Below are 17,001 nucleotides of genomic sequence, written 5' to 3' on the forward strand. Positions count from 1 at the left end.
TTTGGCAAGTTAAGGTCTTCAGATGACCTTGACTTTGTTGGCGTAGGTGTTGAAATTCACATCTTGCTGGATGCCCTCATTCATTCATTATTGATCTGTTCATCCCACGACAGCTTGAAGAAGATGGATCAACTCATATACCCAGGCCACACTATTCATATCAGTGTCCCTCTACAAAAGGATTTTATACTGTATGTTTGAGTGGATTCCTAAAAAAAAACTCCAATTACTAATGAACAGATCCACTTAACTCTGACATTAACCTCCACTGGCTACATTGGAAAACTGAAGTTACATATTCCCTTCGCCTAAACAATTACAGAGCATGTGACCTTGATTTAGACACCCAACCTTGATGGTGAACTGGGCTGATGGCACAGTATTGAAGGTTCACCACTGCACAAGCTTCAAAGACTTCAGAGTGGCCTTGTGGTTGGAGACAATATGATATTACTGCAGATTGTCCATAAAGCCTGCATGCCAGCGAGCATTTATGCAGCCTCAGTATCCTTGAGCATAGTGAATATCTGGCAGCTATTAGCATTTTTAAAATGAGTTGACAGCATCAAGGTTGTTTCTGAAGTGGGTAATAGGTAATAACTATTCTTTTGAGTTGCAACTTTGCATTTTAATTAGTCTTCCATAGAGGTAGAAAAAATTTGAAAAAAAATTATGGTAACCTGAAATGCAACTTTTTAGCATCAAATACTCATTTCCGAGTTTGTTATTTGCTTTTTAGTTGAGGGCAGCTACTGTAAATACGCTGGATTCAAAGCATTTAAATAGATCCAACTTACAGTTGTGTATGTCACTATGTGTAATGTTGTAGAAAAACTATGAATATACAAATCAACATCAGAGAAGTGCTAATGCTGATTTCTGAAATTTACTTGATGCATTTCAACGCATTGCTGTGATTCTGGGTCAGCATTGGAGTCCACTGTATCTACTGTGAATCCAGGGACAACTGTTAAGCTGAAGTGGTGAGTCTTTGATGCTCAAAGGATAGACTTTCACTGCAGTTTTCCTTTAACAACACTGCATGGTGAATAAAACACATCCCAGGAAAAAATAAAGCTTTAGAAAGGCACCTATTTCTCTGAGGACCTACCAGTATATCAAAGGTGTATGACGTGTGGGCCCGCAGCTTGCTGATCTCCACCCTTGTATCCTTTAACCCTCGCTTGCCTGGAACAAACGCCACACTGTCGTCGCACGGCTGACATGCCCGGCGCTCATTGCTGTGGCACCGGCGACACAAGACATTATATGACAAGTCGTCACGGTGCCCTGTGTCGCGTGGTGGGTGCCACTCCAGCAGCACTGATGTCTGGTTGACAACTGAGACCACATTGCGAGGAGCTGAAGGGACACCTGGACAGAGATGACAGGAGGATGAGAAGGGACTGACACTCAAAATATGTGTTTCCAGTGTCTGTTTCAGTGTGCCTTGGGACTGTGACTGTCCATGTCAAAGTGATGCAGATATTAATCAGCTAAATTCAAATCAATCTGCCAGTTTAAAGCAAATCACTGCTTCACACCTGGATGCAATCAGACTTCATTATGATGAGCACTTGAGAAAATCATTTGGTCCTTTTAAATTACATGGTTCCTAGTAATGGCTTATATATGGATCACAATTATGATCACAAGATGTCTAGCATTTTATAATGGAGTAGGCTGTTGTATAAGCAGATTATCACTACATTTGTATGTATGCAGTCAATGTTGGGATGCGTTTGTTTTGAAAAGTTTCAGTTAATATAACACATTACAATAAGTAGCAGTTAATGTAAAGTGATGGGAGTATGCAATACCAGATTATTTGTTTCTTGCAGAAGTTTGAATAATCCCCCTGTTACAGGACATCTTTACCATAAGCACATATTTGACCTCACAGTTTGGAAATATTGCTCCTTTAACTTTGCTAACTTCATCTAATGGCAGTAGTTGCTAGTGACTGCTAGTAGACATTTTATAGACAAAATGAGTAACTGTTTAATCAAGAAAATAATGGGAACATTTATCCATAATGAAAATATGATAAGTAGCACCCCTATTTCAGAACATCTAACTGTAAATGGATGAATCTCTGTCTGTCTGTCCTTTGATTTTCTCCACAACTGCTCATCCAATCAACTTCAAACTTGGTAGGTGTATTGCTGAAAACCTACAGAAGTGCAGTGTCAACTGTGAAGTTTTCTGGTTCTCAAGAGAGCTTCAAATATAGCTTTTCTACATGTTAAAGAATATAAAGAAAAAGGCGGAACTACACTACAAGGGCAGTGCAGCATCTCGATAATTTACACCATACACACACCATCAAGATTTAACAAAGGTGAAACTAAACAGCGACAGCGCTTCCTACACCCTCACCCAGATGCTGTTGGAGCACAATCCAGCAATAACAAATGAGACTGACTGACCACACACATTGCAGCCCAGGAAGCAAGGTGGATTAGCGCAGGCCAGGCAATCAGCCCTTACCGACAGGCACTGCAACGAATCCGAAGGAGCTGAATACTATACCCCTGGAAGCTGCAGCAGAAAAGAACATCCTGTCCCCTTCCATCTTGGGTATCTGAGAAGCCTTTAATTTATATTCTAGATTCTAGATAGATAAGTTTGGACATTAGAGGACACTCACACCAAAGTCTAAACTGAGTCCAAACCTGGATATTTCTTCACATTGACCAGTGAATATGAGGATGACAACGTTACCCTCATGTTACTGACATCAACTTTTATGATATCTGAAGTTTTGAAGTTTAAAAGCTGTTGATTCTCACTGTCTTTTTGAGGCAGCAGATTGCCAAGTGCAGTTTCCAACCAGTATTGCTGGTACAGATAAAGGGAATCTGAGTTTCAACCAACCCTGTCACTATCAGTCAGAAGGTGACCTAAGAGCTCGCCACCAGCCAGAGAATCAGTGTCTTTTTTGTGTCTTTGTAGTCAGTCAGTTTCTCTCTTGCTGGTTCTCTCTCTTTTCTCAGAGCTCATCTCTTTGATCTGAGGGAAAACTTGGGTTTTTTAGAGTGTTATAGTGAGTCTTTAATGCACACCCAGAGTTTTCACAAGGTTAAACCTAGCGGGTGCACTTCTCCTTGACTGTTCACAAGCAATGCAGACACTACAACAGACAGACACACTCACACGACATGCTGAAACAAAAACAATTGAGATGGATATTCAACCTTGGCATATGCTGAATCACAGAGACATAACAAACGTCTGAGATGGCCCTGTGGAATATGTGTATGCGTGTATTTCTCAAACAGACACTCAGAGACACCCACACTGCAGCATCAGTGCTAACAATCAGTAGGGGGTTGAAAATCTAAGCAGCACCATCTTATAAACAATCCTGCTGAGAGAGAGAGGGCCCGTTGAAAGATGTGCATTCATAATTATACGCACACAGGCACATGCAGTGTGTTGACACAGATATTCACCCAGTCTTACTTTTTTCTGAATTGCACAAATACAAATTCTTTTACACAGTCAGACAGTCAGCAAATACACATTCAAATGTGAAAAAAGAGGTAATAAACACATTTTAAATTGACCATTTATAAAGCTGTGACAATAAAAACCATTTCATCCTCTTCAGTGAGCTAGAGACACAATCTGTACTGCAGTCTGCAACCACACACTACACTTCTTCTCTGTTTTGTAAGTGGCTTTCGCAGCATCAGTCTGACCTATACACAAAAATACACTTCAAAAAACCCACACACACATACAGTACAAACACACACCCCCTCCGTACCTACAGTATGCAGCCCACGAGGCATGCTGTGGGAATGATTTTCTGTCAGGCAACTATCCACACACTGCGCTCACTCTTCCATTTTGCTGAGCTGATTTTATATCTGATTGAGTTTATACCAAATAATAAATAAACTGAAGCTCCATCTTACTGTCAATTGAAATTCTATTCTATAGTTCTCACTAGTTTTCACTCTTTATTTTTGTTGCTGTTGTGTCTGAAAGGAAAAAAAAAAACAACTTGTAACTGAATTTGTTTTTTGCCCTTAAATTGAAAGTACCAAGGTAATTCACAGAGTTGTGTAGGTTGAGTAGGTTAACACCTGACACCTTTTCACAGGGAAAGTTGATTTTTCTTCTATCAGCATCAATTTGAGTGTGCTGCAGCTGTTTGAGGTGATGCTTTTTATGTGCTTCCTCTGACAAGTTAACCCCATAAATTGTTCCATAACCACTGCGGCAAAATCATTTCTTAAATTCCCTCTTTGAGGTTCCCTCCTTTCTATATTTTAACAGAATTAAAAACAATTGTAAATTTGTCTTTATGTAGCCCCAATGATACATTTGATATTTTGAGTGTAACACATAAAATGAGCTTTAATCCCTCAAACTGGATTACATCTGTGGGTGACAAATCACTTTATTTATTGCATCAATAGATGTATTCATGGATCACTATGTCACTATTTTACAATCTAACAATGATTACGTATCTAAGGGTACTTTCATGTGAATCCTGTTTGGTTTATATAGTTTTTATAGTATTCTGTAATATGACTATAGTATAACTATACGCACATCAGTGGGTGAATGCAAGGGAAAATTTGTTAAAACAGATGTGTTTTTGTTCTATTTTAGCAATTTGTAACTTACTACAAATACTACTGAACAAGGTGCCTCTTTTTCATTCTGTTTCTACCTGTCTGGTACTGATTTTGGTATATGAGGTCCAATTAGGGTCTCATCATTTTCATCCCTTCCTCTTTGTGACCATCAGTGAGCACCAAACACAAAATAAGTATTTAATGCACGATAACTTGCTGTCAGTCCCCACAGTTTGATTTACCCATTTTATATTTACTACTGATTCATTTGTAATAAGCAATTAACATAGAACAGACCAGAGCTAAAAGATAATAAAGAATCTTTTTTCCCCCTGGTCAACTGAACTACAGGTATCAAAGTGATCTAAGCTGTGCACTGCTGAGTGGATTAGTATAGTATCATGTAGTCAACATAAGGAGATCAACCCTGTAAAATCCTAAGCTAGTAGACAAAGGTCAAAACCAGTGCTAGGGAGGGAAAACACGAAAAGTAGGGTAGAATGTTGGAAATTCATTTGTGAGTATAAAACAGTAAAATAAAGTCCTGCTTGTGAATGAACCAGAGCTTTTCCAAACCCCAAAAAACATGAAGTTGTATCCAGGTCACCAGGACGTGCACAAACACACACGCGCGCACGTCTAGGCACACAGCACATGCACACAGCCTCACAGTTTGAGACTAGCAACACAGTCACTAGACAGTCCAAAATGATTCATGTCTCAACCTACTTACACCATCTCTCTGTGGAACTGAGAGGCAGCGTTTTTCAAACTCTGTGCCTCGCCTTGCATAGCAATATCGCCTCTTCAACACACTAAACACATATTCACTTCAATGGAAAGCCTGAGGAATGTGGCAGCGTTATTACTTACTGCTCCCCAAATCCCCAAACAAAGACGGGAACATTGCGGCACACTCACTCTGAATGAGGTGCATAAAATTAGAGTTGGAACGATAAATCAAAGCAGATATTGGCCTTTAATTTAATAGTGAGCTATTGGACTGCCGGTGATGTTGAGCACTGATTTGCTGTAATATGTCAGCTATTGGTAACTTCAGTCCAAAGATCTGTTCTCACAAGGCTGTATTGGTCATCCTGAAGCATAACTGCATTCAGCTACAGAGCTGAAAGGTTTATTGGATATGTATTTTTGTTTGTTTGTGTATGTGTTTGTTTGACAAAGAGAAAAAAAGACTGACTCACTGGTGCACACGTCTTCAGGTCTGTCCATGTCTCCGCGGTAATAGCCGTTCCGACAACCACATAGGGTGGCGGCCTCGATGGTGGAGCGACTGTTGAGCGGACATTGCTGACATAATCCTGCCCCCTGGGAGGACTTAAAGGTGCCCTGCGGGCAAGCTGTAAAGGCAGCGAGGGAAAAAACACATAAAAAACAATACACAACTCTGCCTCCTGAACACAAATGAAACACAGTGAATAAGTTACATTTTTCTTGGCATGAGTCATGTTTGTCTTGACATTTGGTAAACTTTGTTTTATAAGGACGTAGAACCAGTAGAGTTATTATTGGTACTATGAAGTTGACAAAGCACAGAGGGGGATTTTTTGAGATACCAGCTCATGATCTTGTTCTGACAAGATACACAAAAACATTTTGTGTAGATCCACAAAATGAGTGTCACACTGATTATCTGTGGTGTGGATTATGGTTTCATTTCTCTTTCTCCCTTATCTGGGACAGAGTTGTTTCTGTCCATAAATCTGAACTGAATTATCCTTTATGACACGACACACATAGAAGAATTCTTAAAGACGATGTCGCCCTTCCTTCCATCTTTTATTCATCCAGAGACGGCTCGTGCTGAGCATAAAGTACATCCTTGGTATTCAGCTTGCCTTCACGCAGTTTTATTATTTGCACTGCATTTTACCGGATGCTTCTGTGGTACTTGCAGGAACTGTGTGTTGTGAAAACAGGGTGATACATAGACCCAACAGTTTCTTTGTTGGTTGTGTGAAGGCCATACCTTCAATTTCATTGAACGCCAACAGACACCTGAGGTTGGCAGGAGAAATGAAGCTTAGTGAAAGTTCAGTCAGGAAGACTGTCTATCTGCACTTACCTGCTGAATCACAACTGTTTCCTGCTATCTCTAAGCCCCACCTACTAATTCGTTTTCATCCAATCACAACCTGACACACACATCTAGAGCTCTCTCTTCTCTCTCTCTCTCCATGTCTCTTTCTCTCTGTGTCTTTCTAAACCAGACCAGTCGCTTCCCATGGTGATCTACTTCCTGCCAGGGTCTAAGCACCAAAACTCTGTTTCTCCTGTGCACAATAAAATTCTATTCTAATCTATTCTTGCATGCTTTTGTTCTAAGTCTCTCCTGATTGAAGTATTGTCTCTGTCACTACATAGCTTCAAATTTCATAAAGAGCTACACCCCTTTTAAAAGTAATTACACAAGCCTGAACTTTTATCAAATGCTTAACCTGAATCATGCACATTGCTACAGACTCTCCCAAGTTTTTGCACACATCTTTAGACCAGTGACAAAGGAAAACCCTGAAACAGGAAGACACGTGTCCCTATCCATAGGTCATGAGGGGGTCACTGAATGGTTTAATGAGGCCTTGGTAATTATCAGGTCTCAACTAGTTGAACACCAATGAGAGATTTTGGACCGACATGTTACACAGCATTCTCTACCACCGTCATCTAAACACCAAGTGTTGTACGTATGTTAATGCAATTCCACAAAATACTGTAAAGTAATTAAAAGTTCACACTTTACATACATACATTATTGTACTTCTTAAGAACTGCCTATCCATACCAATTTTCTCTCCATATTCTTAAACAAAAACAGCAGGTTTCTGATGCCACAGACACATGCATCATCCCCCTTGTCAGCACTTCTCGATTTGTTATATGTAGAAATATTAGGTGCCTTGTTCAAGGAATTTTGTAGTAGCTCAGGTTAGCCATTAAACATTTCCATGCTGGTCAGCAATTGAACCAAAGCATGATTACGGCTGGCTGGGAGACTGACAGCAAGTACTGAGTGTGTGACAGCTGAACCATAAAAAGGTCTTACATCTAGTTTGAAGCTCAAGTGGGAAAAAAAAATCAAAATGTAAGACATGGTCAAACATGTGAAGTCATTTTCCAAAAGCATGCCTGTTTTAGCTTCACACATAGGATTTCATAAGCACTTTTTGTGAGGGCAAACACATTCTGAATTATGATTTTAAGTTAAGAAAAGAAGACAAACAGGGAAAAGAGGTGTGAAATGAAAAAGCTCTGCCAAAAGACAGAGGAAAACCAAATGAGGTTTTTTTAATGTTACTGTTTTTCACTTTTGATTTATCTTTAGCACTTTTGTTTTCCTTCCTCCACTGTAATGAATGCTCACTTTATCTCTGAGATGCTTTAGATGCTGTGAAACCACAATGCAAATGCTCGACAGATTTATGGTGGACGACAGAGAAAGATTGCACAAGCAGGCTTTTAAGGAGTCCATACAAACTGGAGTCCAAACGATGCCATGAATTGAATGAAAGAAGTAAATGAGACAAAGTGCCAGAAAAGAGCCGCAGAGTGTCACTTAATCAAATGTTAAAGGGTTTAAGGGTCAGGCGGATTTTGTTCAAGAGGGAAATGGATAGGAAGAAAGAAACCAAAGTGACTGAAAAAAGAAACAGAGAAAGATAAAGAGAAAAAAAATGTGAGCGGGGACGTGAAACACAGTGAAACTGCTTTTCTCATTTCTCCCTCTCAGTATCATTTTATTTCTGCGGTTCTGCTCTATTGTGTTCACTCCCATGAAATATTATATTATTTCTTGGTTTTGCTGATGCTCTTGTTCGAACATGATTTACATGGACAACACTGTTCTCTGCCTCCATGTTTCACTGTATATTACACTGTACATGAGCCACAGGGCTTAAAGAAACCACTCTGATGTTTTGAAGTGTAGCTTCATATCATAATGCAGGACTTGATTAAGCTCATATTAAATGTGAACAATTTTCTTTATCGCTGACCACAAATAATAGCATGGAGTAACTGTTTCACCACTTAAAAACGATGCAACATCAGTTAACTGTTCAATCCATAGTTGTCCTCTCATTATTCTGTGGTGTAGAGGAAGGTGAGTCCCAATTCCTCTGAGTAAAACAACAACAATTAGTCTTAATGCTATTACTATTGCTACTATTATAACTGTTATTATTACTTTTATAGCTATCACTATTATTATTAATGTTACTTTATATCTCCCAATCCCCTTTCTCATTCCTTCTCAACCCAACTGGTCGAGGAAGATGACCATCCTGAGTCTGGTTCCACTCGAGGTTTCTGCCTCTGAAGACGCAGTTTTTCCTTGCCACTGTTGCCTGCTGGGTCTCTCTTTGTAAATATTATAATGTTAAGAGTACTGTCTAGACATGAAAAGAGCCTTGTCATAATTTCTGTGGTGATTTAGTGCTATATGAATAAAATCTGACTTGATTTTGAGTTGATTACACCAACTGTATTTCAGTCTTGAGTTTGAGGATGTTTAGATGTTTTTAGATACTGGTGCTATAAAGACTTCTTAAAAATGCAGTACACTAAGGAGTAAATAATGACACTGGAATGTCTATGTTTGATTAATGGAGTGTCATAATATGCCGATACTGACAATAACCGTGACATTTAAAAATGAAATATTGATATTCTGTTAATAATAAACACATGATAATATCATATATCTTCTGTTTATCAGTTCATCTGGATGCCTTTTTGAGTTTCTTTTTGTACACTTTTGTACAGTTACCCTACACTCATATTTCACTTGCCAAAAAAGAGGAAAAAAACACAATAAACAAAGCTAAATATGAAATTGACTGATTTAAATTTCCTATAACATCATTATTGTGAATCCTTTTGACCACGATAATCATGTAGTGCAAATCTGATATTGTGACAGTCCTAGTTTAAATGCAAAAGCCTGTCAGTTAAACAGTACGAACCTAAATTAAGGCCATGACATGTGGGTGAGATCAATATAGTATAATAGTAAAAATATTTTTCTGATATTGGTGATTACTATTCGAGCCAGAAAAATTTGTAATTGACAGAAAATTGATTAATTCAAACTGCATTTGTCAGACACTTTTCATTCCTCCTTTTTCTGTGTCTGTCTATTTCACTCTCCTTCTTTGTTAGTTTCTGTATATTCAGACATCTACCTTTCTTTGAAGTCGCATCATCGGGGGTGTCAGTGGCTTGTACCTCTTTTGTGTGCGTGCATGTGTATGTGTTTGTGTCTTGAATCGGCAGATAGACATCTGGCTTGTCAAGGTCATTTATTCAACAACCTTGCTCATAGACATGGGGCGTGTCACCATGGCAACAAGTCTTGCTCCCTCTCTCTCTATTAGTTATCTCTGGATACCTCTCTGTATAGTTATCGCTCTCTCTCCTTCTCTCTCTCTCTCCCTCTTTTTCTGGGTCCAGCTGTCGAAGATTTCAAATTGCTAACATTGCAAATGCATGTGAATGTTATTTGTGTATGTCTGGGTTTTGTGTCCACACTTGTTCAGTCAGTTAGGTATGTTATTTTTACAGGAACAATAGACTAAAATATTGACTTTGCAATAGTGGCCTTTTACTTGAAAAGCTACAGAATTTGCTACAGCTGCAGGTACAGTTAGGTAGTATAGCTGATTTTTACTTTACTTTTCTCAGTGTTATGTACCTCATTTGGTTTGGATAGGTTTACAAAAATGAAAGAACCTTTGAGGAGGAACTTAAGACACTCAAAGAGCAAAAAAAAAATCCACCATCCAAATGGCACTAATCTAAGAACGGTTGGGGAGACAATGAGAAAAGAAAATGGAAACGATAGGAGAGAGAGACATGCACACACAGAGATTTACAGAGACAGAAAGACAGAGTTAAAAATCGGACAAAGGGAGAGAAAAAGATTATTCCTCTGTTTCCCTCTGTGCCTTTAGCCAGCTGTGTGGAGTCATGCAGCGACCATGTGGATGACAATTGTCTAAAGTTGGCATACAGGCTCACTGATCAATTATTAAAAACTTGCATGAGTGTGTGTCTGTGTGTGTTTGACTGTGTGTGTGTGTGTGTGTGTGTGTGTGTGTGTGTGTGTGTGTGTGTGTGTGTGTGTGTGTGTGTGTATGTGTGTGTGTGTTAAAAGCCTGCAGGTTTTAAAAACTCTAAGAGCGTTGTTGGGGTCCACAGCAGGGGTACTTTGTGTGTTAGTGTGTATTCAATGGTAGTGCTTACATTTGTAGTGTGATGCATTTGAAGTAAGGGTCTTTTGAATATTTGTTTACTCCACACACACACACACACACACACACACACACACACACACACACACACACACACAGAGTACTTTGATGTTGAGCCAGTTCTGGCGGATGGTTTGCACAATATGCTGGTTTGGTGCAAAATAAATACCATCTCTGTGGCCTGAGCGCACACACACGTGCACACATACACACACACAAACACACACACACAAAGACAACCATCTGTTCTGATAGTGAGTCCAGTATCCTGCCAAGTTGTTATCAGCTGATTGGCAGAAGAACACACCAAAAAGATGCCAGCAAAATGGAGACAGACGGGACATACTCTGTCCCACAACATCTTAAATCACAGTTTCAGCACAAAAGCTTTGAAAAAAGGATGACGCAGGTGTATATGGACATGGCACCACAGAAACCATCAAGTCATGTTGATAGAGTCTGTTGTCAGTCTGAATACTCATGACATTTTGCCATCAAAGAATATTTCAATGCATTATGCCTTTGAATGAGGATTTGACTCATTCTCATTCAGATTTGGCTGAAACCAGTCTGCCTGTCTAGTAAGCATGGGCGTTAAAAAAAATAGAAACACTGGTCACGATAGAAATTTTCCACAGTAAGAAAATTAAAACTACAGAATAATGTCAGTAAGTTACACTGTATGACAGTGTACTAATAACCCAATCTCAACACAGAAAAAAAGCTGTTTCTAACAAACCATATGGCAGTCTTTTATGAATGAACAGCCCAACTCCCAAAATAGGCACAGCAGGGTTGAATGAGTTAACAAAAGACACCACATGCTAGAAGTTGGATAGTTGGATGGAAGAAAAAAAGTTTTTTCATATCAGCAAAAAAAGCAACAGCATTAACGATGACAGCATCTTTAAATGTAAAAAGCTGTTACAGATAAATACGGTTACAAGAAGTCAATGGTGTGTATACACTTAAAGCCCTGTATGGCGTCCTAGTGGGTGTGACAGTCTCAAACGGGGAATAGACTAACGTTACTTTGAGACTGACGCTCAATAGATTTAAATTGGTATTGAAATACAGCTTGTACAGTTTTTGACCCTTTGCATTTAGCCCCACCCCTTGAACGCAGACCAATCATAGCATAGCATCAACCAGCTCTGATCACTGTCAAACAACTATACAGCTATGCTCCATAGACTCTCATGTCAGTTTGACATCCTGGCTATATCCCTCAAATGCATACTGTAGACCCCTCTGTGTACATCTCTTTGAAACTGCTTTTTTAGATTTTTCCAAAAATGTGATATTTCCTCAGGACGTGCAGCTAGTGACAGTGTGGCCATCATGTTAGCTCCAACAGCTAACAAGAAAGGGGCGGAGCTTAGCAAAGGGTCAATTTCATCTTCATTCCTTCTGCAATAGCCTTGACCGTTACTGTATTATTATCAGACTTAATCACTGTTGCACGTGAATCCTGCTTGGCTTACACTCAAATATGGCATATAGTTTTAGTCTTTGGAAAGAGACAATGACACCAAAGACTAAGTTACAACTTCAGACAGTCAGTGCATTTAATGTATTTCACAAGAGTCAGACAGAATACTATTCATCAGTCTACTGTGCGCGCTTTATCTGTTTTATCTCTTTTTTTTTTTACCTTTCTGTCCTTGATTTGTCCCCTTTTTTACTTTCTTGCCAGTCCATCCCTCCAGAGGGCTCTACTGTTTTTCTTTCTTTCGATCTTTCTTTTTCTGTCTTTCTCTCTTTCTGATACTCCTCTGCCTCTCTGACACTCTCTGACAGTCCAGGACTAATTTGCAGTAGACTAATCTGGCTGGAACACGCTAAACTAATTAACATGGGATGAAGCGGCCTCACTTATCATTTCACCATATGTACATACATCACACACACATGCTCACACGCCCACACACACTCACACCCACCCACACACATGCACAAAATGGATGAGACTCTCCAGGGAGAAAAAGAAATGATGGGTACTACTTTGGAGAGGAAATGGGGAAGGAGGCCAGATATAAAAAGAGGTAGAGAAACGTTGACTATTGAGGAAAGAGGAGCTATTTTAGTGCCATGCTCACCCAAGTCTGCTTCCACTAATATTAACATATTGGCTGCACCCTAGAGCAAAAATACATCTAAAAATGTACACATGCATGTGATTATTCAGCTAGGCCCTGCCAGAAATGACATACTTTGCTCTCTGGATACAATAAACATTTGCATTTTCTCCAGAATTGACTCAGCACAGAGCAGTCTAGCGATGATGTTTCACAGACCAAGTCAGGATTCAAATAGAGAAGATTTCTAATAGCAATAACAAACAAGTTATTAAAAACACTATCAGCATAACATATTTAAACCACATACATCTAAAATCTTTTGCTTGATGATATCTTTTTGGTTGCTGATACGTTGATCACAGTTGCATTTTCATGGTTTCTATGGTTTATTTGTAACGTTAGCTCATGTGTGTTTGTTGTATGCTCACTGAGATATTGGCTGCTGAAATAACATGGCTGCTATGGTTATTAGAACCATGTGTGCTAGACATTGATTTGCTGTCACACTGGTTTGTTAGTTTTCACTGCAGGATAATATGACTTGTGTGCAGTGTTTGCTAGTGGCAAGGTCATTTGAAAAGTAATTAATTCAGTCCACATGCCATCATCTCTAATATCTTATCTGTGGTGCAATACAGAATTCACACCTGTTTTCATTTTTCCCTAATTTTTTACAAGCTCAGTTTGAACTAACACATCCTCATTAATATAAAGATTTACCTCGACACACGTTGCCATTGTCTGGTTCATAACCCGCCTTGCAGCTGCAGCTGCCGATGGGGACCATCCACTCTCCATCTCCATTACAATAGAGCTTTATGGGCACGTCCACTTCCTCAGCGTTGGGAATGCAGCTTCCTCTGGCAATGACTAATGACGTGGACTCTGCTCCAGTCAGTGTCTGCACAAAAGTGGGGTCAGTATAAAGGCTCTATTAACAAGTTTTTATATTTTTGATTACAGCTCTACCAAAGTCTGATGGAAGCCACAACATGGTTTTGACTCAGTAATGGTCCATACCTCTGGGAAAAAAGCAAAGTTCTGCACTACGCTGGGGCATTTCTTGTAGAATACTCTGACAGCCAGAAGGGACATGCAAGCACCCAGATCCTGGAAGGCCAAGTGGAATCCTCTGCCTTTGGACAGTGGCCCAAAACTCCGAACTTCTGTGTTCACCTTCATTAGCCGTCCGCCAAAATCCACCTGGGAGAAACTCTCATCTGCTGCGATGGTGTCCACCTGGCAGAGACACAAGAGAGAAAGAGACAGGAAAGGAAAAAGAAAAATGAACAAACAAACTAATTGGTTTAGGTTCTTCTGTCCCTGTTCTTTCTAGAATGATACGTTTTAAGTAAGTAATGTTTGAAGCTGCTGCATAATATTGGATAAATGCACTTGTGATCACATACCATTTCATTTCATTATGGTAGAATTTATTCATAATTTGCTAATTCCCGAGTGAAGTGATGATTGCAGCAGCGGTGGCTGCTAGGAGATTTCCAACACATGGATGATTGATTCAGCTACTCTAAAAAAACTGCTTAATTGAAAAACTACAAATGTACATCTACTGTGCACAGGACATTTTTAGGGGAAAGGCCAAATATGAGCAGTGGGAAAAACACATCCGTCCAATGAGTGTTAAATTCTAATAGCTGGTGGAAGTTAAATATTGAACTTTGAAGACCTTGTTCAATAAACTGTGATCTGCTTTTGAGTGAGTTCATGATCAATTTTGGGATCAGTGCAGTGTTTCCCTGGATTACACATTGCTGCTGTCCTGTGAAAACTGTCTGTATTCTCTGACAACCTTTCATGAGCTAAGAAATACAAAACCCCTGTTAACAGCTTTGTGACAATTCAATTTTCAGATAATCCAGTGGGTTTATTTAGCTAACAAAGTAGGAGAACTGTCTCAGTCCAAGTTTGGAGATATGTGGTTTCCAGTTGAGAGCAACAGATGTTATGAATATGCACAGAATACCAGCCCCTGGCCCACATTTTCTCCAGATTAGCAACTGATGAGACTCAGGGTACTGCAGCACTTAGCACAGCTATTTAGCATACCAAAGTCACAAAAAAAAAAAAAAAAAAAAAAAAAAAAATCCATGCTGAACCCTTGGCATAATATAGCCCCACAGTGTTGCCGTCTTTCTGCTGAGTAACATTAAGATTATCATTAAAATTTTACTTTGAAATGTTAATTTACAGAGAGACAATACTCCCATAACGAGCAGCTCCTCACTGCTTTGCTCCTTTATTGAAAGACTCTTGTTTCTGTGTCCATTACCTTAAGAAAAGGCGCATTGGCCCAGTATTCCACTCCTTTGATGCCCTCTGACACGGTCCTATCAGTCTCCAGGTAGTAGAGGTTGAACGTCTCCTTGCAGGAGCCCAAGACACTGGGGATGGAGGCACAGTCACGTACGGTGAAGCGGATCTCCACATAGATGCGTTGCGCCGCCCGTCGGTCGAATGTAAGTTGTAAGGAGCCAATTGTTCTGGCTGGGCTCAAACACGTTGCACACCTGGTACGTCCTGATGGTGTTGAGGTTCTCATCATAGCCGCCTCACCTCCTCCCACTAGGGAATGTGTTTGTGTGAGGAAAGGGCAGGGGATACGGATGAGAGGGGAGGAAGCAAAGGAAGAGGGGAGAGGAGAGGCTAAAATGATTAATGGGTTTACCAAGACCTGACACAAATTAAACTTTCTCTTTCCCTTGCTCCTATTTTGTCTCTCTCTTCCACTCCCCTCCCTCATTCGCTTTTTTCCTCTCCTCTACCTTGTTCTGTGTTGCACAGGGACAACCATTCATCACAATTAGAGGCACTCATCTCAAACACACACACACACAGAGCAGACCATTGTAACCGGCTGGTTGCCAAGCCAGCATTTAAAAGCACCATGGAGTTCAAGAAAATGTCTGGAAGACCCTATTCTATTTTATTCAATTCTATTGTGTTTAATTGTATTCTGTTTTATTCTATTCATGTGTCTATTGCAGACTGTGTGGCAAACCTCTCTGATCTATCGGAATCCATTCTATTCTGCATCAATAGTGGCTAATTGGTGTCACCTTGCCACTGTAATTAAGATTTTGACAGATTTGTTAATGGAGCACTGTAAAGTGTACTCCAACTGCTTTTCCCAAGGGTACACACACATACACACACCACCTGCGGCACACCTACAGTACACTTTTGCACATTGTTCTTACTCCATTGGCAGGGAACGATATCCAGCCAAGCTCAGCTGTGGCTGTCCTTGTATCCATCACTGTCTCTGTCAGACAAAAAGAGGGACAGACAGGGAGAGAGAGGTGGAAAGAGGGGAGAGGACAGGTATGAGTTTAATTAATAGTCAGCTCAGACACCAACTTTAGCACTGCACAGTGATGCATGTCATTCATATTCATAAAATCCCACTTTACACCTTTCTGCAACACTTCTTTCTTTCATTCTTTCCTATACCCTATGATAACAGAGATACGTAGCCACAAATAAACCAGGCCTCTGGTTAGCCTGGTCCAGCCTATGAACTGTACCACTGTCATTCAGTGTCATCTGTGATTGACCACATCATATACTAAGGTGTATAATGAAATAGTATATTGAAACACCTGGTCTAAAGAGGCGGTGACTGCTTATCTAATACTTTAAAAATAAGATTGCAATAAGATTGCCGAAGACATGTTCTTTCTTTTTCGGCCATGGCTGCCTCTCCTCAACTTCATGTACCTATGCTAAAGCCAAAGTTTAAAAACTTTGTACTAGTCCACTGAACATAAGCTGAACGACCAAAATGTTGAAGTAAAAGAGCATTAGCTGGATTACTGACCGTAATATAGCCAATATGGCAACCTGTACCATGACATTTTGTCAATCATTAGACATTAACCCTTCATATTAATGAGTACATAGGCCATTGTACACAATATTGTAAATTAATGAGTGGGGCTGCTTGTCAATGCTATCTGGCAATATTTTTATATGACTTTTGCATAAGTACTGCAATCAGTTGGGGGTTTAACCTAATGGATTTGCAGAAAACAGATA

General features: G+C 39.8%; 1 protein-coding gene across 4 annotated transcripts in view; it reads right to left on the reverse strand.

Moving 5' to 3' along the window:
* LOC108895279 (ephrin type-B receptor 1-B) overlaps positions 1–17,001 on the reverse strand; it is a 105,484-nt gene that overhangs the window by 38,269 nt on the left and 50,214 nt on the right. Inside the window, exons 1-5 of one of the 4 annotated variants that reach the window (XM_018693991.2) lie at positions 15,236–15,508; positions 13,966–14,184; positions 13,666–13,846; positions 5,801–5,956; positions 1,112–1,374 (exon numbers count right to left, since the gene is read on the reverse strand). In XM_018693991.2, coding sequence (XP_018549507.2) covers positions 1,112–1,374; positions 5,801–5,956; positions 13,666–13,846; positions 13,966–14,184; positions 15,236–15,508 — 1,092 coding nt within the window. Of the gene's footprint in view, positions 1–1,111; positions 1,375–5,800; positions 5,957–13,665; positions 13,847–13,965; positions 14,185–15,235; positions 15,509–17,001 lie in introns of those variants that run through there. The other 3 variants (XM_051077279.1, XM_051077280.1, XM_051077278.1) reach the window with 3 other exon arrangements.

Source organism: Lates calcarifer, linkage group LG17, assembly GCF_001640805.2.
Source record: "Lates calcarifer isolate ASB-BC8 linkage group LG17, TLL_Latcal_v3, whole genome shotgun sequence".
NCBI classification, from domain to species: domain Eukaryota; kingdom Metazoa; phylum Chordata; class Actinopteri; family Centropomidae; genus Lates; species Lates calcarifer.